The sequence below is a fragment of the Lactuca saligna genome, chromosome 4, assembly GCF_052625555.1.
Source record: "Lactuca saligna cultivar CGN05327 chromosome 4, ASM5262555v1, whole genome shotgun sequence".
Taxonomy (NCBI): domain Eukaryota; kingdom Viridiplantae; phylum Streptophyta; class Magnoliopsida; order Asterales; family Asteraceae; genus Lactuca; species Lactuca saligna.
This window is the reverse complement of record NC_136420.1, coordinates 235,684,909-235,710,473: the sequence shown is the minus strand read 5'-3', so window position 1 is coordinate 235,710,473 and position 25,565 is coordinate 235,684,909. Positions and strand designations below refer to the sequence as shown.

General features: G+C 37.1%; 1 protein-coding gene across 1 annotated transcript; it reads left to right on the top strand.

Annotated features, from left to right (window-relative positions):
• The first annotated feature begins 23,431 nt into the window (after positions 1–23,431).
• Positions 23,432–24,881, top strand: LOC145039054 (uncharacterized). Its single transcript, XM_078987195.1, has 4 exons — positions 23,432–23,601; positions 24,234–24,339; positions 24,444–24,501; positions 24,685–24,881. The coding sequence occupies exons 1-3, from the start codon at positions 23,489–23,491 to the stop codon at positions 24,456–24,458; spliced, it is 234 nt and encodes a 77-aa protein (XP_078843321.1). The 5' UTR covers positions 23,432–23,488; the 3' UTR covers positions 24,459–24,501; positions 24,685–24,881.
• The last annotated feature ends 684 nt before the right edge of the window (positions 24,882–25,565 follow it).

The window sequence follows — 25,565 nt, the reverse complement described above, 5'->3', positions numbered from 1 at the left end:
TCGCGGAGGTCAACCCCAACTCTGTGACAATAGTCAATTTTGGGTCAATTCTAAGTAGAACAAAGTCATCAAGTCAAACCGGTCAACTCAATTAAACCTGGTACATTAGGGTCGTGTTATGTAAATACTGTATAACTTAATATTTTAATGAGAAAACATCACTTGGAAAAATTCGTGTGTTTAATTTTCCTTAGCCCTAGTGCTAAACAACGAACAAAAATGATGAAACAATGTTGCATACTCATCAGGAGGGTGAAAGATCCTAAATCATGGCTTAACGGAGTTCACGGACCTTGCATGGCGAAGCCGGACACTCACAAATTCCACACACAAAACCTCTCTCAATCGTTTTCACTATATCCCTCTCTATTTAGAAATATCTCTAAGTATGTGAAATCTCTCCCAAATCTCTCTAAGTATGTGAAATCTCTCCCAAATCTCTCTATGTATGTGAAATCTCTCCCAAATCTCTCTAAGTATGTGAAATCTCTCCCAAATCTCTCTAAGTATGTGAAATCTCTCCTAAAAATCTCTTTTTATGAGAAATCTCTCTAAGAATGTGAAATCTCTCCCAAATCTCTCTTTGTATGATAAATCTCTCCAAGAATGTGAAATCTCTCTAAGAATGTGAAATCTCTCCCAAAAATCTCTTTGTATGAGAAATCTCTCCAAGAATGTGAAATCTCTCCCAAATCTCTCTTTGTATGAGAAATCTCTCCAAGAATGTGAAATCTCTCCCAAATCTCTCTCAAAAGTTTCCGTAACTTTTTGGAGTCATTCGGGTCATTCCGACCCTTCACCGGGTCAAAAACGGCTTGAAACGGGGTAAAAACGAGTAATATAGGCTTAAGGGCCTGAAACCCTTCTTAGGACCGAAACCCTATAGCAGCCGAGACTCAGTAGCCGAAACTAAGAAGAAAAGCCTCTCGGGTCGAAACTCGCGAAGATCGAGTCTCGCCTCTCGGTCCCTCTTCTTCGCCTCTCGGTCTCTCCTCTCGGCTCTCGGTCTCCCGTCTCGCCTCTCGGTCTCCCCTCTCGGCTCTCGATCTCTCCTCTCGGCTCTCGGTCTCTCCTCTCGCAGTCTCGGTCCTTCCCTTCCCTCTCTCGGTTCTTCTTCTCTCCTCTCGGCTCTTTGCACCAGAGGACCGAGCCTCGGCCAGAATTCGGAAAAACGACACTTTTCACCCATTTTTGATATTTTTAGCATTTTGAGCCCGTTTTTAGTGATTTTAACGCGGGATTTTCTCCAGAAATTATATTTTTATATAAAAGACACTAAATATTCATAATTTAAACATATTTTCATGGAAATCAAAATTTAAAGAATAAAAATATAGTGGGTAAAGTACAAAGAGGTTGAGTGTTGACTTTTCTTTACTTTATGACACAAACAACCACCCCGAAGAGGAGCCCGAAGAGGAACCCGAGGAGGAAGATGAACAAGAAGAAGAGGAAGACAACGAACAAGAAGAAGAGGAGGAATACGAACAACAAGAAGAAGAGGAGGAAGACGAAGAAGAGGAAGAGGAAGACGATGATATATTCATGGTTGGGAACGAAATGGGGGAACAACCGGAAGTATTCAACCCTCCTTACATCGCGAGGGTACCCGCACACCGCTTTGGATACAACGGACCTAAGCCCCCTTGGGTAACGACAATCGAAAGGTGGAGCCGAAAACAACGCCAGCGGTCACCATATGGCGACCAACGAGGTTATTATGACCTCATCCATGGTGGACCAGCTGATAGAGCCCTCCCCGTCATGACTCAGCGAATAGCAAGTATGGATGATTGTGGTAGGACGACGACAAATCAGGTCAAGGAGCTAAGTGTCATCGTAGAGTCTACCACTGCTCGCACCAGAGATCTGGAACGAGACTCCCACGACAGAGACCAACTCATTCAAGACCTTCTCGCTGCTCGATCAAAAGCAAGGGAGTATCGGGAAAGATACATGGCAATCGAAGAGAGAATGGTCGCAGCCAAACGGAGATTGGTAGAACTATAGGGCGCATCAACATCATCCCAGGCTCCGTCAGGGAAGGATCGTGATGATTAGAACTCGTTACTATTCTTACATCTTTGTAGTAAAAGTTTATAAGTACGCGTTGGTGCTACTCTTTTGTATGTCGGTTGACCCGCGACTAAGTGATCACACTAGTTAAGGGGGTTTTGTACTGCCAAAACCTTATCTTTTATTTTCATGTAGTGTAGACCCCTGTGAGGTCAAACTTTCTCAAAACAATATGTACTAACAAGTTATCAATGGATTTGGCATGTATTTTGCTTTCTAGAATGTTGACATAAGCAAACACATGACCCTGCTTGGGTCAATACTATGAAATTCTTAAGGCTGCAGTAACGACAGCCGTGGCGGCAGCAATGTTGCAAATGGGAACAAATGGTTCCGGCGGTTCTGGATCCGGAGCTACTAATTCAATTCATGGGGACAGCACGGGGCGTACAAAGGAGTGCTCCTACAAGGACTTCACGAATAGCAAGCCCGGCCCTTTCAATGGAAGCGGGGGCGTCATCACACTGGTGCAATGGTTCGAAACGACCGAGGCAGTTTTCGAAATCTGTGCTTGTCCCGAAGCAAGCAAGGTCAAGTATGCAGCATTCACTTTCACCGGAAAAGCTCTTACATGGTGAAATGGCCGAGTTAAATCACTTACTCCTGCAGTGGCTCACTCTATAAGCTAGGAGGATTTGAAAGCTTTGATGTTAAAGGAGTATTGCCCGAGGGGCGAAATACAAAAACTTGAAGAGGAACTTTGGAACCTCAGGATGTCAGGCACTGATCTTGAAACTTATACTGCCCGTTTCAATGACCTAGCACTCCTATGTCCAACAATGGTCACTCCATAGGAGAAAAAGGTGGAGCGATACCTCTTGAAGCTGTCATCCCAGATTCAAGATAGTGTATTGCCCTCAAAACCCACTACCTTTGAGAGTGCCAAGGAATTGGCACAAAAAATTATAGATCACAGGGCTAGTCGTGGTACCATGATAGCCACCACCGACCAAACAAAAGCAGGGAACAACAAGAGGAAGTTCTGGAACAATAAAAAGAAACAACCGACGCAGGACCCCGCCAAGAAGCAATAGACTGTTGCTATCCGTACTGCCACCACTGCTACCTCTCCGACACCACCAAAGCAATATGCAGGGAGTCTCCCTAAGTGCAACAAGTGCAACTACCACCACAATGGTGCTTGTCGGGAAATGTACTGCAAGAACGTTGACAAAAAAGGGCACACTGCTCGTTTCTGTAAAGCACCAGCACGACCGGTCAACCAAGCTGCCAATGCAGGGACAAGCCAAACCTGCTATGGATGTGGTGAAACAGGACACTTCAGTAGGAACTGCCCCAAGGCACAAGCCCCTGATGCTAGGGGTATAGGAAGAGTCCTAACTTTAGGGCATAGAGAAGCAGTCAAGGACCCCCCGGTGGTTACTGGTACGTTCCTCCTCAATAACTCTTATGCATGCGTACTTTTTGATAGTGGGGCAGAAAGAAGTTTCTTAAGTCACCAATTCAAACATATACTTAAGCAAAATTCCCAGCCATTAAAAGATTCTTACGTCGTAGAAATGGTGAATGGAAAGGTTGAGCGCGCTAGCGATATTTACTTAGGGTGTACTCTCACTCTAGACAACCATTCGTTTAAAATTGATATAATGCTGGTCACCATAAAAAGTTTCGACATAATCATTGGTATGGATTGGTTAAGCCCTCATCGTGCCAACATTTTATGTTACGAAAGGGTCGTCCGCCTCAATCTGCCGAATGGCAACATCCTCACCGTTTATGGCAACAAACCTAGTGCGAACCTACAAATCATCTCTTGTGTTAAAACCCAAAAGTACCTCCAAAAGCAATACCATGCATTCTTAACCCACATCGTAGACAAGAAACAAGAGGTGAAGGACATCAAAGAAATTCCAGAAGTATGCAACTTCCCTGACGTATTCCCAGACGACCTGCCAGGTGTACCACTCGCACGACAAGTCGAATTCCAAATCGACTTAATTCCTGGAGCAACCCCCGTTGCCAAAGCTCCATACCGCCTAGCACCGGCAAAGATGCAAGAACTGTCCAGCCAGTTGAATGAACTGTTGAGCAAAGGGTTCATCAGACCGAGCTTTTCACCTTGGGGAGCACTAGTCCAATTTGTGAAAAAGAAGGATGGACCCTTTCGCATGTGCATCGATTATAGGGAGTTAAACAAACTCACCATCAAAAATCGATATCCCCTACCCCGAATCGATGACCTTTTTGACCAACTTCAGGGAGCGAGCTACTTTTCAAAAATCGACTTGAGGTCGGGTTACCATCAATTGTGGGTTCAAGAAGAAGATATCCCCAAGACGACATTCAAAACTCGCTATGGACACTACGAATTTGTAGTGATGCCATTCGGATTAACAAATGCGCCTGCGGTGTTCATGGATCTGATGAACCGAGTGTGTCAACCCTTCTTAGATAAGTTCGTGATCATGTTCATCGACGATATCTTGGTTTATTCGAGAAGCGAAGAAGAGCACAAGCAACACCTACGACTAGTTCTGGAGATTCTAAGAGCTGAGAAGCTTTACGCTAAGTTTTCGAAGTGCGAATTTTGGCTCTGAGAAGTGGGATTTCTTGGCCACGTGGTAAGCAAGGAAGGAATCCATGTGTATCCCTCAAAGATCAAAGCAATTGAAGATTGGTCAGCACCTACAATGCCAACAGAAATCCAACAATTTTTGGGGCTCGCAGGCTACTATCGAAGATTCATACAAAACTTCTCCAAGATCGCTAAGCCCCTCACCACCTTGACTCAGAAAGGTGTGGTGTTCAAATGGAAAGATAAACAAGAAGCCGCCTTCCAGACACTAAAGCAAGCCCTATGCAGCGCACCAATCTTGTCTCTTCCAAAAGGAACCGATGATTTTGTGGTGTATTGCGATGCTTCGAATCAAGGTCTCGGTTGTGTGCTCATGCAAAGGGGAAAGGTTATCGCTTACACATCAAGGCAACTAAAGACCCACGAAGTTAACTATACCACCCATGACCTCGAATTGGGAGCGGTAGTGTTCGCCTTGAAAATATGGAGACACTACCACTACGGCAAAAAGTGCACCATCTTCACCGATCACAAAAGTCTTTAGCATATCCTCAATCAGAAAGAGCTCAACATGAGACAAAGAAAATGGGTAGAGCTGCTAAATGATTATGAGTGCGAAATCCATTATTATCCGGGCAAGGCTAATGTTGTAGCTGATGCCCTAAGTAGAAAAGAATACTCGGGTCACCGGGTGAAGACACTAACGATGACAATCCATTCGCACCTATTCACACAAATCAAGAAAGCTCAACGTGAAGCCTTGAAACCCGAAAATCTGACAGGTGAGGCATTGAGAGGAATGGATAAAAACCTTGAAGTCAAGGAGGATGGAGCTTGATACCTCATGAACCGAATCTGGACACCGAAGTTCGGTGGGTTCCGAGACATTGTCATGAACGAAGCACACAAGACACGATATTCCATCCATCTAGGTTCGGATAAGATGTATCTAGACCTCAAGAAGTTGTACTGGTGGCCAAACATGAAAGCTGAAATTGCTACCTATGTGGGCAAGTGTCTGACTTGCGCCAAGGTCAAGGTAGAATACCAGAAGCCATCAGGATTACTACAACAGCCGGATATATCTGAGTGGAAGTGGGAGCGGATAACCATGGATTTCATAACCAAGTTACCTAAGACATCGGGTGGGTTTGACACCATATGGGTAATTGTAGACAGATTGACCAAGTTTGCGCACTTTCTACCAATAAAGGAAACCGACAAGATGGAAAAATTAACCCGGACATACATCAAGGAGATTGTGCAACTGCATGGTGTACCAATATCCATTATCTCTCACCGAGATAGTAAATTCACCTCGCGATTTTGGCAGCCCTTACAGAAATCTCTGGGAACTACGCAACATATGAGTACGGCCTATCATCCGCAAACCGACGGGCAAAGCGAGCGCACCATACAGACGTTAGAAGACATGTTGAGAGCCTGTGTGATAGACTTTGGTAAGGCTTGGGATACTCATTTACCACTTATCGAGTTTTCCTATAATAACAGCTATCACACTAGCATTGGAGTCGCTCCATTCGAAGCTCTCTACAGTCGCAAGTGTAGATCACCTTTGTGTTGGGCCGAAGTGGGGGGATACTCAGCTAGCTAGGGGGCAAGTCCCTGATAGCACCCTTACTGGGCCTGAAATCATAAGGGAGACCACATAAAAGATCGATCAAATTCGGGAAAGACTGAAGGCATCTCGTGATCGACAAAAGAGTTACGCAGATAAGCAACGCAAACCCTTAGAATTCCAGGTCGGAGACCGGATATTACTAAAAGTTTCCCCGTGGAAAAGAATGATACGTTTCGGTAAATGTGGGAAACTAAACCCGAGGTACATCGGACCGTTCAAAATCCTTGCCAGAATTGGTCCTGTAGTGTACAAACTCCGATTACCACAAGAGCTTAGTAACGTACACCCTATCTTCCACGTATCCAACCTGAAGAAGTGTCTGTGTGACGAGACACTTGTAATACCTCTCGACGAGATCGAAGTGAACGAAAATCACCACTACGTGGAAGAACCAGTTGAGATTATGGATCGGGAAGTCAAGAGAACAAAACAAAGTCGCATCCTCATCGTAAAGGTCCGCTGGAACGCTAAACGAGGACCTGAATTCACCTGGGAACGCGAAGATCAGATGAAACAAAAATACCTGCATCTTTTTCCTAACTCCTGAAGTCCCTGTCAAAACATAAATTTCGGGACGAAATTCCCTCTAACGGGGGGATAATGTGACAATAGTCAATTTCGGGTCAAGTCTAAGTAGAACAAATTCATCAAGTCAAACCGGTCAACTCAATTAAACCTGGTACATTAGGGTTCGTGTTATGTAAACACTGTATAACTCACTATTTTAACGAGAAAACATCACTTTGAAAAATTCATGTGTTTAATTTTCCTTAGCCCTAGTGCTAAACAATGAACAAAAACGATGAAACAATGTTGCATACTCATCGGGAGGGTGAAAGATCCTAAATCATGGCTTAACGGAGTTAACGGACCTTACGTGGCGAAGCCGGACACTCACAAATGCCACACACAAAACCTCTCTCAATCGTTTTCACTATATCCCTCTCTATTTAGAAATATCTCTAAGTATGTGAAATCTCTCCCAAATCTCTCTCAAAAGTTTCTGTAACTTTTTGGAGTCATTCGGGTCATTCTGACCCTTAACCGGGTCAAAAACGGCTTGAAACGGGGTAAAAACGAGTAATATAGGCTTAAGGGCCCGAAACCCTTCTTAGGAACGAAACCCTATAGCAGCCGAGACTCAGTAGCCGAAACTAAGAAGAGAAGTCTCTCGGGCCAAAACTCGCGAAGACCGAGTCTCACCTCTCGGTCCCTCTTCATCGCCTCTCGGTCTCTCCTCTCGGCTCTTGGTCTCCCCTCTCGCCTCTCGGTCTCCCCTCTCGGCTCTCGGTCTCTCCTCTTGCAGTCTCGGTCCTTACTTTCCTTCTCTCGGTTCTTCTTCTCTCCTCTCGGTTCTTTGCACCATAGGACCGAGCCTCGGCCAGACTTCGGAAAAACGACACTTTTCACCCATTTTTGATATTTTTAGCATTTTGAGCCCGTTTTTCGTGATTTTAACGCGGGATTTTCTCCAGAAATTATATTTTTATATAAAAGACACTAAATATTCATAATTTAAACATATTTTCATGGAAATCTTTATTTAAAGAATAAAAATATAGTGGGTAAAGTACAAAGAGGTTGAGTGTTGACTTTTCTTTACTTTATGACACAAACAACCACCCCCATACCCACTCTATTATTAGCCACCCCTTTCCACCTTACCTAGGTCACTTCAATGTCCTTCCCACGCAATTATTAGCCTTTCCCACATTCTTAGAGCTGGAATAACCCATCCCCTCTCCTCAATTCTTTCATTTTATCTCATGTCACCAAAGATACAACACAACTTTTCTCTCAAACTTTATCTCACTATTCCAAGACTCCAAGGCTGATCTTCAAGATCTACCCTCCCCTTGGTAAGTATAATTCATCCTACTTGTGATTATTACACATCATTCTACTCAAATCATTGATTTCTTACACAAAATCCTTCACATCAATGTTAGATCTTTGAACCTTCAAGACATTCTCTTAGTGTTCTTGAGTGGAATACTACATATCTCCATCATCCATCTTTTGAAATCACTCAAGGTGAGTTCATACCCCTACATTTTCATGTTTTCTCAAGTTTTCAGGGGGGGGGGGGGGGAGTACAAGTTAAAACACCAAGAACATAACTAAACTTTTCTAACAGCCTTCATCAGAAACGTTCAACTCCATTCACGGACTGTTTTGGGAAACTTAAACATTTTTGTTTTCAAAACTGTACAAGGTGCAAGTATTTCAAGTTCTTAGCTTTAAAATGACTACTTGCACATCTCAATACGAGTTTTCTACAATTTATGGTGATTTTTACAAAACTGCCTATCATTTCAAACACCAAACCGGACCAGTCTGTGATTATGGAATTTTTCACCCACGTTGGAGGTTATTTAAAATCATAATAAAAATTATGAGTAAACTAGACACATTTTGGGAACTCTCAGAATTTACAGATCTAGTTTTTGACTTCGTATGATTTTTCTATGACTTTTCTAAAACAGCACAGAAAGGTTAAAGTTAGTTAATAGCATATAAATTTCATAACACTTTGTATTATGTTGAGCAAAGCGTATAATCATAAGTTCTAATTATTAAATGTTTTTCCTTGTTAGTTTATCATCATAAACTGAAAGTAAGTCATTCATGATAAGATTATTCATTCATTTAGAACACGTATATTAAGCTATAATAAGCATAGTTTAATGGATTCATAACACTAATGCATTTCCATAAAAGAGTTCTTATATATTACAAACGTTTTGGATAAACTAAATTAGGTATAGTTTATGATACATCACATAACACACTCGTACAAAAAGGGTACATTCATACAGAAAGGTTTTACACTCACGCACATTACACGTAAACTTGTTAACCTAAATTGTGAGACAATCTCTTTCCGTACGTCTGAGTGCGGCATATAATTCCTGGTAGTTATAATCAGAGTCTCCTGGAGGGAGAACGTGATAGTTGTATATAGATCTATATTGGGTTTGACACCCCACACCTTGCTGCTAGCTACAGCGGGACCTGCAGGTCTACGGGTGACAAATATCATTTCAGTTTCGCGACGCCTGACAAACGTCGTGGCAGGTTCATTCAGTCATAGTATGATTATAGCGACTCACATAGGGAGATAACAATACATAAAGTTTACGGGATTATTCATAAAACCTAAATAGGTTGTATGTCGATTTAAAATCACTTTTTATGTCAATTTAAACTCATAGCATTTCCACTAAGTAAGAGAGGTTACTTATACATTTTGGTCTTCGGTTATAAGACCATATTACACAGATTTTAAGGAAAATATCGGATTTTTCTGAAACAAACGTGACATTTACAAGAGAAAGACTTCTATTAAGTTTTAAAGCAAAAATTTATGAACTCACCAACCTTTGTGTTGACACTTTTTCAAACAACTTGTATTCTCAGGTAATCACTAAATAGGTACCAAAGTGCATTTGAGGATGGGACGTTAAGGCATCAACATATCATGTTTTTGTTAACATATTGTAATTGATTTGGAAACATGTAACTCATACACTCATGTAACTTTTTCAATTATATATATATATATATATATATATATATATATATATATATATATATATATGTTGGTTGTATTTGCTTAAATTACTATTGCAATTGTGGTTATGATACTATACATGAAGTCCTCCACCCCCGGATGTTTCCGCCATCCTTGGTTTGGGGGTGTGACATATTGGAATCAGAGCATGGTTTATAATGAATTAAGTATGTCAAACCACATAAGATATACAAACTATAAACACATTTGGGACTAAAAGTCTCTGATTCTTAAAACATTTTAATGGGTTGTACTTTTAGAAAACGAATAGTTTCTTGTTTAAAAGTATACCTACATGCATTATATACTCGCGCAGTGTCATAACTAAGGAGAACATAAAATGAAAGAGGAGTTGAACACTACAAGTATGCCTTAGCATGTGTAATCAGTTCTGGGAAGGATATATCCTGATCAACTATATCCGTCCGAGAAGTAACTTACACATACTGGGGGATAGTCGTAATGGGAGACAAATCTAATAACCTAACTACACTCTACAAAGAACACGCTAAGAACCAAATATAAACATTTAAAAATACCATAGGAGTATTTGTACATTGCTATAGCGCCATGTTATTATTATTTTCCGATATGTGCTTCTTAACCCCCCCCCCCCCCCTCGTTTCTCGTGCAGACGACATGGCAGGATTTCACATACCCGGGGACCCGTACTTTCCCAATCAGGGAAACGCGGGATGGATCGATGAAGAGCCCAAGCAACAAATCGAAGAGCATCCCGAGGAGGATCCTGAAGAGGAGCCCGAAGATGAACTCGAGGAGGAAGACGAACAAGAAGAAGAGGAGGAAGACGGCGAACAAGAAGAAGAGGAGGAAGACGAAAAACAAGACGAAGAGGAGGAATACGAAGAAGAAGAAGAAGAAGAAGAAGAGGAAGACGATGATATATTCATGGTTGGGAACGAAATGGAGGAACAACCGGAAGTATTCAACCCTCCTTACATCGTGAGGGTACCCGCACACCGCTTTGGATACAACGGACCTAAGCCCCCTTGGGTAACAACGATCGAAAGGTGGAGCCGACAACAATGCCAACGATCACCATATGGTGACCAACGAGGTTATTATGACCTCATCCATGGTGGACCAGCTGATAGAGCCCTCCCCGTCATGACTCAGCGAATAGCAAGTATGGATGATCGTGGTAGGACGACGACAGATCAGGTCAGGGAGCTAAGTGCCATCGTAGAGTCTACCACTGCTCGCACCAGAGATCTGGAACGAGACTCCCACTATAGAGACCAACTCGTTCAAGACCTTCTCACTGCTCGATCAGAAGCAAGGGAGTATCGGGAAAGATACATGGCGCTCGAAGAGAGAATGGTCGTAGCCGAACGGAGATTGGCAGAACTACAGGGCGCATCGACATCATCCCAGGCTCCGGCACGGAAGGATCATCATGATTAGAACTCGTTACTATTCTTACATCTTTGTAGTAAAAGTTTATAAGTACGCGTTGGTGCTACTCTTTTGTATGTCGGTTGACCCGCGACGAAGTGATCACACTAGTTAAGGGGTTTTTGTACTGCCAAAACCTTATCTTTTATTTTCATGTAGTGTAGACCCCTGTGAGGTCAAACTTTCTCAAAACAATATGTACTAACAAGTTATCAATGGATTTGGCATGTATTTTGCTTTCTAGAATGTTGACATAAGCAAACACATGACCCTGATTGGGTCAATACTATGAAATTCATATGTTTAAATTGCATAACCTTTTCAATGAATTACCTACTAAAGTAATAAACTTGGGTCGAAATACAATTGAGATGAAACAAGTAACACTCGACTCGTTATTACTATTGAAGTCTTGCCGACTGGTCATTTTTTTATAATGACAGAACCATGTCACCAAGGAAAAGACCAAGACCTTCCAGCAACACAGCGCCGCCCCCTCCGCCACCACCTCTGCAGTTTGATCATGCGATGTTTCAGGCTGCAGTAACAGCAGCCGTGGCGGCAGCAATGTCGCAAATGGTAACAAATGGTTCTGGCGGTTCTGGATCTGGAGCTACTAATTCAATTCATGGGGACAGCACGGGGCGTACAAAGGAGTGCTCCTACAAGGACTTCACGAATGGCAAGCCCAACCCTTTCAATGGAAGCGGGGGCATCGTCACACTGGTGCAGTGGTTCGAAAGGACCGAGGCAGTTTTCAAAATTTGTGCTTGTCCCGAAGCGAGCAAGGTCAAGTATGCAGCATTCACTTTCACCGGAAAAGCTCTTACTTGGTGGAATGGCCGAGTTAAATCACTTACTCCTGCAGTGGCTAACTCTATAAGTTGGGAGGATTTGAAAGCTTTGATGTTAAAGGAGTATTGCCCGAGGGACGAAATACAAAAACTTGAAGAGGAACTTTGGAACCTCAGGATGTCAGGCACTGATCTTGAAACTTATACTGCCCGTTTCAATGACCTAGCACTCCTCTGTCCAACAATGGTCACTCCATAGGAGAAAAAGGTGGAGCGATACCTCTGGGGGCTGTCATCCCAGATTCAAGATAGTGTATTGCCCGCAAAACCCATTACCTTTGAGAGTGCTAAGGAATTGGCACAACAACTTATAGATCACAGGGCTAGCTGTGGTACCGTGATAGCCACCATCGACCGAACAAAAGGAGGGAACAACAAGAGGAAGTTCTGGAACAATAAAAAGAAACAACCGACGCAGGACCCCGCCAAGAAGCAACAGACTGTTGCTATCCGTACTGCCACCATTGCTACCTCTCCAACACCACCAAAGCAATATGCAGGGAGTCTCCCTAAGTGCAACAAGTGCAACTACCACCACAATGGTGCTTTTCGGGAAATGCACTGCAAGAACGGTGATAGAAAAGGGCACACTGCTCGTTTCTGTAAAGCACTAGCACGACCGGTCAACCAAGCTGCCAATGCAGGGACAAGCCAAACCTACTATGGATGTGGTGAAACAGGACACTTCAGGAGGAACTGCCCCAAGGCACAAGCCCCTGATGCTAGGGGTATAGGAAGAGTCCTAACTTTAGGGCATGGAGAAGCAGTCAAGGACCCTTCGGTGGTTACTGGTACGTTCCTCCTCAATAACTCTTATGCATGCGTACTTTTCGATAGTGGGGCAGAAAGAAGTTTCGTAAGTCACCAATTCAAACATATACTTAAGCAAAATTCCCAGCCATTAAAAGATTCTTACGTCGTAGAAATGGCGAATGGAAAGGTTGAGCGCGCTAGCGATATTTACTTAGGGTGTACTCTCACTCTAAACAACCATTCGTTCAAAATTGATCTAATGTCGGTCACCATAAAAAGTTTCGACATAATCATTGGTATGGATTGGTTAAGCCCTCATCGTGCCGACATTTTATGTTACGAAAGGGCCGTCCACCTCAATCTGTCGAATGGCAACGCCGTGGCAGGTTCATTCAGTCATAGTATGATTATAGCGACTCACATAGGGAGATAACAATACATAAAGTTTACGGGATTTTTCATAAAACCTAAATAGGTTTTATGTCGATTTAAAATTATTTTTTATGTCAATTTAAACTCATAGCATTTCCACTAAGTAAGAGAGGTTACTTACACATTTTGGTCTTCGGTTGTAAGACTACATTACACAGATTTTAAGGAAAATATCGGATTTTTCTGAAACAAACGTGTCATTTACAAGAGAAAGACTTCTATTATGTTTTAAAGCAAAATTTTATGAACTCACCAACCTTTGTGTTGACACTTTTTCAAACAACTTGTATTCTCAGGTAATCACTAAATAGGTACCAAAGTGCATTTGAGGATGGGACATTAAGGCGTCAACATATCATGTTTTTGTTAACATATTGTAATTGATTTGGAAACATGAAACTCATACACTGATGTAACTTTTTCAATTATATATATATATATATATATATATATATATATATGTGTGTGTGTGTGTGTGTGTGTTGGTTGTATTTGCTTAAATTACTATTGCAATTGTGGTTATGATACTATACATGAAGTCCTCCACCCCCGGACGTTTCCGCCATCCTTGGTTTGGGGGTGTGACAAACTCACTGTGACAGAACTCAAGAAGAAACGATTTGGTTCCAAATACGGTGATCGGTCTGGAATAGTTTCGTGGGGTTTTCATGACAAGTTGAATTTGTGGCTCGTGAAGCGTTAAAGTTCAAATATGGAGTATTACAAGGACAAACATGATTTTTGTTCATGGACGAGAGTTGATCTGTCTGAACTTGCTAATGCTCCCGTTGCTAATCCATCCAATGATCCACAGGCAACATATTTCAAGCTTTTTCTGGAAGATCAAGTGAAAAAGGGTTTTATTGATATGAAGACTGTTGAATCTTTCATCAAGAGCTTCCCAGATGTAATGGATCCAAAGACCAACGAGCCTTTCAAGATGGTGATGTGGCCTCCCACTAACCAATTGAGATGGATTCCTATTGTGCAGAACTTCCGCGATGGTTCGCTAAGAAGTATGCTTTACTGGGTCTATGATGAAACCATAGCTTCTGCTGTCATCAGATTTCCTGAAGGTGTATTTCGGATATATGACAAGAAGTATATGCTTTAGTTTTGGAAAATGGGATATACACTATCTGGCTCAACATCAAATCCGGGTTGCTGAAGATATTTTTGAAGCTGCTGCTAAGGAGTATACTTCGATGATTGCTGAGATTATCGAGAAGGAGATGTGGCTTGGTTCAATAGGGAGGTCAGATGTGCTCATAATCGAGAAAGACTGAATCAATGCTAGCCCCAAACCAAGGGGGTATTGTTAGGCCATAACTTAGTGGTTTGGGATAGGTTTCTTTATGTATAAGTCTTGGTAGGGTTTTAGTCTTATAGTTTTAGTGTTTGCGGCCATGTAGGTGTTCACGTCCGTAAACCTTGTTTGCAGTTGGTCTGTCCCTATATATAGGAGTATGTCAGAGTGTTTTTAGTGACATTGCAAAGAGTTGTTCACGGTCTTCTGTGTATGTGCTCAAGGTTTACCTGACGTTTTTACGCTAACGTGTGCATTGCTTGACTACTCCTTTTCTCTACTCCATTCTTGTTTATTTGATTAATTACTTGCTTAATCACTGGTTTGGATCCTTGAATTTGGGACTCTACAGGTGTTGTCTTCCAAAGCTCAAATTCTACCACATCTTTCTCACCATTTCTTGCTATCTACCAGGGAAAGCACAAAAAGGTGAGTTCATACCCCTATTTCTACTAGTTTTCACTCATTTTACACTTTAGGGGGAGGTTACATGCCATGCAAACAAAATACATTTTGGACAATAAGTTTACATAAAGGTCCTAGATTTAATATATGATGGATAAAACTTTTAACCTTTGGGTTATACTCTTACATGCATGTTTATGTTCTTTTTATGAATATATATATATATATATATATATATATATATATATATATATATATATATATATATATATATATATTCATGTTTTCAAAGAAAGCACACAAATCTTATTCTATCATATGCACAAGTTTCTCATATTGGAGCTATTGTATGATGGATAATACCTTTATCCATTAGATAATATTATTACATATTAGATAAACACAAACTAATATTTTTACCAAAAGTCTAATTTTGAAAGATTAAAAACTTTGTGTTTACACATTGGATAAAACCATTACCCTTTGGATAATACCATTATCCATTGGGTAATACTATGACACACTGGGTAACTAACATACATGTAGAATAACAATTTGAACTTAGGAAAGCTTTGATTTCATTTACAACCTAGAATAACATACTTTCAACTGGCTATATGAGACATTTCTTCAACCATTACCCTATGTTCCGGGCTTATAATCGTTAAATCATAAATGAGCGGGAGAATTGTGTATATATCTATATAGGATTGACAAACCCCACCTATGGTTGCTAGCTACAACCACGATCGACGGGTCAAGGGTGACCAATTGTCTTAACATTTCACGACGTCCGAAGAAGCGTGGTGGGTAGCATTACAATCGATAGCTCGATTATATGGGCTTACCATAACATCGAATAGTGAAATTCTATTGCGAAGCACATTCATAAGTATGGTTGTTCACTTATACACTACATTTATAAGTATGGTTATTTACTTATACACAACATTTTTAAGTATGGTTATTTACTTATACACAACAAGTATAACTATGGTTATTTAGTTATACACCACATCTATAAGTATGGTTATTCACTTATACACTTGATTTTTGGATAATAAAAATCACATGACAAGTCACACTTCTTTTATAAGCTTGGAAGTTATGGGATCTTTTAATTTATAAATGTTTTTTTCTTATATATACTACATACATACATTCTTCTTTTAAGCTGAAGGCGTACAAATACAAAAGTTTTTACAAGATGGAGATACGATTTTTCATCTACGGAAAAATATCGGATTTTTCTACAACTAATCTCTTATGAACTCACCAACTTTATGTTGACTTTAAAATGGCACGTAATCTCAGGAAACAGTTAAGCTTGGATCAATGGAGCTACTTTTGAGGACAAGACACCAAATATCATTACGAGAACTACTATATTTGATAACATGCGAATATTGTAATGTATTTTGATACTAAGTAACATTTGGGTCATGTAACTGATAAAACCATATGATATGATGGTTGTTTATGTACTTGTGTTTCAATCTATACACTTATTGTGATACTGTAATTCTCGTTCCACCCCTGGACATTTACGCCATCCGGTTTGGGGTGTGACACAAACACACAAAGCAAGAAGATGGTTGTGAGAAGGAGGAAGGAGGTTTTGATTTCGAATTTCTCTTCTTGTGTAAGAGTGATTGGCCAAAAATCATATAGCAAAGGGTTCTATATATAGTGCACCAAGAATGCTATGGAGAACCCTAATCTGAATAAAATATCATTATTTCAAATATGGTAATTATTCACCTCATTTGATTATCCATATATGATAATATATTTTAGAAACTCTAGAATCATCTTATATATATTATAAATTTCGTCCATACCCTTCCCTACGAAGGTTCTGGACCCTTTTGCTCAACTATTAAACAATTGCACTTTTAGTCCCTACACTTTCAATCAATTCTTTTAATCCCAAAATTAATTTCAAATTAATTTCTGATTAAATATTAATTAAAAATATGATTTCTAATTAATATATCACTTTCATAACATATTAATAAATCATTCATTTCAATTTATTATTTCAAATAATAAATTATTCCTCTAGTTGCTAGTGTGAAAGTAACCCAAAAGGATCCTCAATTCAAATACATATTAATTATAGTTATAAGTTCAGACATTTAATCCAACAAAAAGAACAAAAGTAACATAACAAATATGACATCAAACACAAGTAATGACATATTTATCCTAATGTGAATCAAATCATCATCTAATGATTGCATGTTTCAATTATACAATTATAGTGAGTTAAAACTATAAACTCATTTTTTCTTGGATGGCAAAGTAGCTCTTGCACTCCATTCCGTAGACCCCTTAATTCGACAAAATACCTAAACAATAATGTAATTGTATTTAGATTTTTATGTCCGTTAACTCATAACGGTTTTATGTAAGAATTTAGTTTTTATTTTTTATAATTAGCCTATGACTCACATAATAATTAAAAATAAATCTAACATTACCCTTACTTATTAAGTTCTAGCATAAGTTACTTACGAGCATGTGTTGTATGATTTACCTAGATATCTAAATTCAAAGGTATATAAATATCATTAATCTTAACCTTCATGAGTTACTCCATTTTTCTATACATTTTATTTATTCGAGAAAGACTTATTTCATTATCGTTAGAATTAATTTATATTGGGTAAATTTAAAAATAAAAAAATAAAAAAACAACGGCTAAAATAAATTGATATGTAATAAATCCTTTAAATTTAATAGAATTTTATCACATGATGCAACCAATAACAGAAACTATTTCAAGTTTGCATGTGTCTTAATAATCCCTCGTATTACAACGGATTGGCAACAACTTATTTACAATTGTGTTTCTTATTTCTTGCTTGCTTTTAGTACTATTAATTTTTCTTTTGGCTGAACTATCATATATTCACCTCCTCTTTTGTTTACTATTGTATAATCGTTTTAATTTTAAAACTCATGTCGTGGGATTATTAAAATTGAAGCCAACTTCTCTAGGCTATCTAAGCTTTCATGACATATATTATTTGTATATGGGATAATGGGATAATATACTCCATCCGTCTCAATATTATTGTCCACAGACAAAAAACCGCACAGATTAAGAAAACATTAATTACTATTAAATTTATATAACAAAATGACAATTTTATCTTTACTTTGCATTTAATGTTTCATTAAATCTTAATTGGTTAGGTAATAATAAGGGGTATTTTGGTAAAAATGTTATTAATTTTTAGAAGTGTATTATTATTTTGGGACAAAACAAAAAGTAAAGATCGGACTATAATTTTGGGACGGATGGAATATAAAATTTTGATATATATATATATATATATATATATATATATATATATATATATATATATATATATATATATATATATATATATATATATATATATATATATATATATATATAGGGTTAGGTTCATGTGAGACGGACTAATTTTGTGAGACCATGAGATGCATTTTTTTATTTTTTTTATTTTTTTTAGTTAATTCAAGTTCCGAAAATAATATTTAAAAAAAGAATTTTTTGATTTTTCCATTTATTTTGCATTTTAAAATTATTTTTTATAATATGTCAGTGTAATATTTTATTAGAATATTTCACGTATTTTTCAAAAAAATAGAATTTATTTTTATTTTTTTAATTTATTTTAGTTAATTCAAGTTCCGAAAATAATATTTATAAAAAGAATTTTTAAATTTTTCCATTTATTCTGCATTTTAAAATTATTTTTTAGAATATGTCAGTGTAATATTGTATTAGAATATTTCACTTACTTTAAAAAAAAAAACGGAATTTTTTTTATTTTTTTTAGTTAATTCAAGTTCCGAAAATAATATTTAAAAAAAGAATTTTTGGATTTTTCCATTTATTTTGCATTTTAAAATTATTTTAGATTTGGTTATACAGTCTCACAAAATTAGAATGGTCAAATGAACCTGAACATATATATATATATATATATATATATATATATATATATATATATATATATATATATATATATATATATATATATATATATATCATCGCAACAGAATACTTATCTCATCAGGTAGGATGTTAGTAATGGATTAATGGTCGCATTAGTACCACATACATAGAACTTTTATACTATAACCCTTCTTCAACAGAACTTCTCTCCGAAAATAAGTCACAGCCAATTGACAAACTGATCATCTCAAACAAAATAAAAGCTTCAATGTTTGTATCTTCGTATCTCATAAAAATGACAATCGATTGAATCGAGATTCTTGTTATGCAATCCCAATCTTCCCTCTTCTCTCTAGTGTTGCATATGCAGCAGCCTCCAAGGAAGGAGATACGATTGATTTCAAGGCCGGTCCGAGGAATCAAATAACATCAAAGGTACAGAACGAACCAAAAAAATAACCCTTATCATTATTATAAGATTATATATTTTTAAATAAAAGTATATAATAAAAAAAATTAGACCTTGTGTACCTATCCACTTTGGCCACCCTCAACACCACCCCGTAGGGGATTAATGCTCGTTCACTTCTTCCAAATTAATGGGGAGTCATTAAACGTATTTACATACTTAGTGCCTAAGCTTTTCAACAATGACACTTTAAACCCCATAATCCAAACGCATTGCATGAAATACTTTCAAGAATGACAATTCAACTCTTACACTTTATTTATTCCTTTAATAAATGTATTTTATTTATCCTAATTATTACCAGATTAAATAACATCATTTTTATTTAATTTAGTTCTACTTACTACCTAACATGAAATCATTTACAATAAGTAATATTCATGTAATCAAAGTTAACGTCATTGACCAAAATAAATTACAGTCGTTACATCTCGTTTCTTACGTTGTGTAGTATAGAATCATATTTGACACTAAAGAGGAGTTGTGACGACCAAAATTTTATTGAAAGGTGTATATAAACCTTAAGCAATCTTAAGTTAGAATCATATTTGACACTAAATATTTTAATGATTACTTTTACAAGTTGCTTTAGAAAACATATTAGATAGTCAACACTTATGTAAAATAAGTGGAAAATATGTCGATCCTTGAAAAAGTAGTGTACATTTCCTTTAAGGTCCGTATCATTAAGGATTTCTAATACTTGTAGAAACCTTATTTTATAATGGTAAAATGACATTGTATCCCTACAAACTTATCACTAGTAGAGAGATCCACATCTTAAATGTGGAACAAAGTAAATTAGATGCACTTTGTTTCAATTCAACCGGTCAGACCTTCATGTATCGGGATCATTCTTTAACCAGTCGTGTCTTTAACTTGTCTCGAGCTGAGCCAAGCCTAAAGCAATTAACCGGACCTCTTGCATACCTCTTTTAGTTATGGTTTTCCCATATTTTTGGAAAAGCAAGAGCAAGTGATTGTTGCTATTGAGCAAATGATACAATAACCCAAAATCTAGCAACAACTTAGTGGGGTGCTTAATTTTCTTAAGCGAAGTGCAACATTAAAGCCTTATTTCATCCATAGAACCCAAATTTTACAATCCGTAGTAAGTCGCATCATAAAGGTCAACCAACTAGTCAAATCGGACAAAAAAAAAAAACAAACCGATCCTAATGCTCGAAATTACAAGACCAAAAATTACATACAAAATTACAAGAAACTAAATATACACACAAGACCAGAAATGGGGAAAAATACAATAATTATTGTAATTACAAAAAAAAAAAAATTGACCAACAAAGTCAAACTGATCCCTCCCACCCAAAATAAATGCATTAATTTCTACTTGTGATTATCCAAAAATGTACAAAACTATTCCTTTTCCAATCCAAACACCTATTTGCTCATTATTAATCACTATAATGGCACCAATTTGTATTCCTAAAAGAAATGTAGCTTTCTCTTTTTCTATCCAAAATCATATTTGCTCATTAGTAATCACTACAAATTATGGACAGTATTGATTATAATCATAAATGCAACAATTCCGAATACCCTAAAGTAAGGTTAAATGCTTGTTCATACAGCAAAGTGTTATTAGACGAAATATGCAACCAAATGTTATCAGGAATCGGTTACCTCATGACATAAAACTGGTTAAATGTGGGAAACCCATTTGGTGGTTTAGTTGTACTTCATAAGATCAGGACAAAAGACAATCAACAAGCTCCAAAAACATCCACATAATAGCATACCGACATAACCTAATCCACTACACTGGGGTCCAATTTTCATAAACAAGGATATGTTATTGATTAGAAGCAGAAAAAAATATGCCAATTATTGTTAATAACAACTAGTGTGTGGGAGTTTTTGATTTGCATAATCAACTTTATCATTGTTTAACTATCATAACAAGGACAAGAATACCATGAATAATAAACACCTAATCTCTACTACCATTCAAAATCTTAGATAACAATTGTTACACCGTAATTAGGTTGCAAGAGTGTCTTAAACTATTTGTTACAGCAAGATCTTGGATGTAGAAGCAGATACTCAATTTCCCTGTTTAAATTCTAAAGTTGGATACAAAGGTTTCAAATTTGTTTGTCATTTCACTTTTATTTAAATTGTTAGATTCAGAACAGATCTAGCAATGATAAACGTACAAATTCAGTAAACTACAATCATCTGATTGTGAATTCTCAAAGCTCAGTTTAAACGTAAATGAAACAAAACCCGACTACGAAAACCGTTTTCCTTTCTTCATTTCTCTTCATGTTCTTCATAATCGATTTTACTCGCTGGAGAGGTAGAGAAAAACCCTTAGTGACAAATGACTGTATGAGAAGCGATCCACAAGCAACGTAATTTCTAAGCTTGTTGGAATGGAATTCAGGAGCATGGAGAGGTCGCAGCCGGAGAGGTACCGGTAGACGGCGATATTAAGCATCAAGCGCCGAACGTGGAGAAATCGCGGTGTAGTTGTACGTGTGTCGTGTGCTTGTGTTCTCATATGTTGACTTTTTTTGAAGTCAACACCAATAAGGTTCTCAAGCATGATAGTGGTAGTTACCATGAAGGCCGTTGAATTTGACTAAAAAGACAAAGAAACCCTTTTTAGTTTTTCTTTTGCTAATCAGTCCGGGAGTATTTTAATATTTAGAGTAAATTACACGAATGGTCCCTATGGTTTTGGGTAATTTGCATGTTTGGTCCCTAACTTATTTTTTTAACTCGGAAGGTCCCTACTGTTTGTTTTTGTTACACGTTAGGTCCCTGTTTTACCTAAAAAGACTATTTTGCCCTTGATTTTTTAATTTATTTAAATAAACACACTCTCAACCCCACTCCACTCACCTTACCCTACCTATCCCATCATTTTTCCCTAATCAAACAATAGTCTTTTTTAGGTAAGACATAGATCAAGCGCGTAACAAAAACTAAAAAGAATGGACCAAACACGTAACAAAAACAAACAGTAAGGACATTCCGAATTAAAAAAGTAAGTTAGGGACCAAACGTGCAAATTACCCCAAACCATAAGGACCATTCGTGTAATTTACTCTAATATTTAATACCACTCCCTTCCTATTAAAATAAATGTTTCATTTGACTTTATATGACTTTTTCTATAGGTTTATTTAAAAAAATGACTAGTAGTCAAATAGTTAAGGTGAAAATATAAAAGAATTTTATAAATAAGAAATAATTCAACCAATATTTATGATGGTTACAAATACATAGTAAATATGAATACCGGTATTTAAACACTAATTTTTAAATTTTTTTTAATAACATTTGTGTAGTATATTAATAAATTCACTCATTGATAATTTGATACCAACATCATCAACAAGACCCAGGCAACATATTCCATCATGGAAAAAATCATGAACGACTTGTCAGCCAATGAGGCATGCATATGCATCCGCTAACACTTTTTTTAATCATATTGGACCTTTAGATCCCGGACTTAATTCTTTTTTCATCTCTATTGATCTAGCAATATCTTGATATGTATATACGGTGTTCATTGTGTAATGGTTGTCGACTTGTATGAAGTTTGTGGATCATGTTTAAGCTCCTCCCGTTGAAAAAGTAATGTCACTTTAAACATATATAAAGTGTATGTATTTTTTTAATGTCTTAGCAACATTAACAATGTGTTTGTTATGTCACATGATATTGATGGCGCAAAATTTAAAAGCGGTATTAATGTAATGCAAATCATATCATGCCTCTTTACATATATTTCTAAAACTCTAAATACTTTATGTATAGCAAATTAGCAATAGTAAAACTTGAAATGGCTTCATTTACCATGTTTCCTTAGTATAATTTTGATATTTTTCAATCTCTTTGAAGCAATATAGTTTCATCGCATATTAAAGTTTGATCATAAGATAAATATACTAATGTTTATAACTAGAAGGACTGAAATTGAAATTGTATAAAAGATGAAGGGACTTAACAACTGAAATGATTTTGTTGTCTATATGGGCGATCCAATTCCAAATTGAAACCGGAAAAGGCGACATTTTCTTTGGGGGAAAGAGAAAGAAATGGGTTGCTTCGGTTGCTTCGATGGAGGGTTAGCGAGAGAGGAAAGATTGGAAGAAGAACGCAGGGCTTCTGAAGAAGCTCGAGCTAAAGCTGCTGAAGCCGCTGAGAAAAGGTAATTCTCTTTCGTTTAATTTCAACCCGTTTATTCCTTCTTCAGAATCTGTGATCGTTCTTTGTTTGAACATACCTTCGTTTTTCTTAGCTCTTTTGATTTGATTGTTTTCAATTTCAGTCAATTGTGCTTGTTTTTAGCTCTAGGATTGTTTTTGTAGTTTGATGTAGGATCAATGGTTACTTTGACGTTCGCAATAAAGGAGACAACTTATAAGTTAACTCGAATGAATGTTTTCTAAAATTCGACATCAAGTTCTTTCTAAATGCTAACTTCCTAAAAAATATATTTCAGTTCACTGTTTCTATCTCTAAATTGAACTCCAGGATCAGTCCATTCGAATTTTGAGTGTCTATAATAATCAAAAGGGCATCTCTAATTTTTCTAATCAGAGGAACTAAGGAATAGGGATAGGGTTTGCAAAAATCTTGGTATCGTATGAATTCCATTACAAAGTTTACATGAACATTCATTCTCACAAGGTTATAAAACAATAATACTTCCATTTTTGCAAATTTTGTGACTTTTGAGTGCCAAATATGTTTGTTTTGTTATCTCAAATGTCAAAATGCTTCTTTCATTAGTAAGATTGGAGCATCTCATTGATGATATTTTCATGACTGAATTTGCAGGCAAGAACAATTTGCACAATCAGCTGCAGGTAGAGCTGCACGTGCACAGATGCAAGCAGCTGCAAAACAAGCTTCAAACCCTAACAAAGGCGAACCAACTCTCAAGGTATATTTTACATGACGAGGATAAGAAGGGCATTATCGTCTTTTTGCATAATTTTTGTTTCATTGACTTCAGTTCTAATCATATATTTCATTTTGTGGGTGCAGTGGCAGATGGGATAACCATTAGCTTTTGTAAACATAAAATTCGCCACCACATGTATTTGTAAGTGACCTTTTTGCTTCTGTTTATCTGGCATATGCCACGTATATAAAAAATGCTGATGTGGCAAACAGTATTAATAGGACCAGACGTTGTCTTAAAACTTAATGGCATATATAATTGTTAATAATTGGCTGTTGGCGACTACAACTCATTGTTTTTTCCATGTGGATAAATTGTTTGTAGGGTCGTAATAAAGAAGTGGAAAGATGGAATCAGTGAAGAGAAGCTGTTTATTGTGAAAGTTATCTCTTGAAATAATTATGTGAAAAAAAGATAGAAGATATTGTTTGTGTAAAGTTTGTTTTCTATAACTTGTGCTTCGATTTAATTATGTACAGTGTAATAAACTTCATCAGTGCAGTTGTCCTTTTGTACTAGAATTACCATATCCTAAAAGAAAATTGACATAATTGTTCAATGACAAATAAACCTCCTCCTTAAATTGCTTGTTTTAATACTAATCACTTATAAATGATAATAAATATTCTCATTGTAAGCAATGTTTTAAAAACCAGTTTGGTGACTAATTTAACCGGTTCGACCGCTGAGTAATTCGATTTCTATAATTTTAATCTTTTTTTGTATTTTCCTACACATATATACATATATAAATCAAGAATTTGATATCGACAAGTTCAAACATTAAAAATGCATATGAAAACAAGTTGTATGATCAATCTAAATGCATTAAAATAACACATAAATATAAGTTTTACATCAATCAACATGTATTAAAAAGAAAATGAAGTCCTAAATGAATATAAATGCATCTAAAACTTTATAATATTTATCATGTGCTTTTATTTAGAAAAATTTTAATAGATGTGAAAAAAACACCAAAGTTTATTATGCAAAATGTTTCAATTCCATGTGTTTTATTCGTTTTGACTGGTTCAACCGGTTTAATTTAACCAGTTCAACCGGATTTTTGTAAAAGCCGGTCGGTTCTTTCCGATTTTGAAATAGATATAAAACGGGTGATAGTTAAACCGCTCTCTTCTCCGGTTTCCGGTCCAACCGACCGGCCGGTTAAAATCGGTTTCTAAAACATTGTTTGTAAGGGT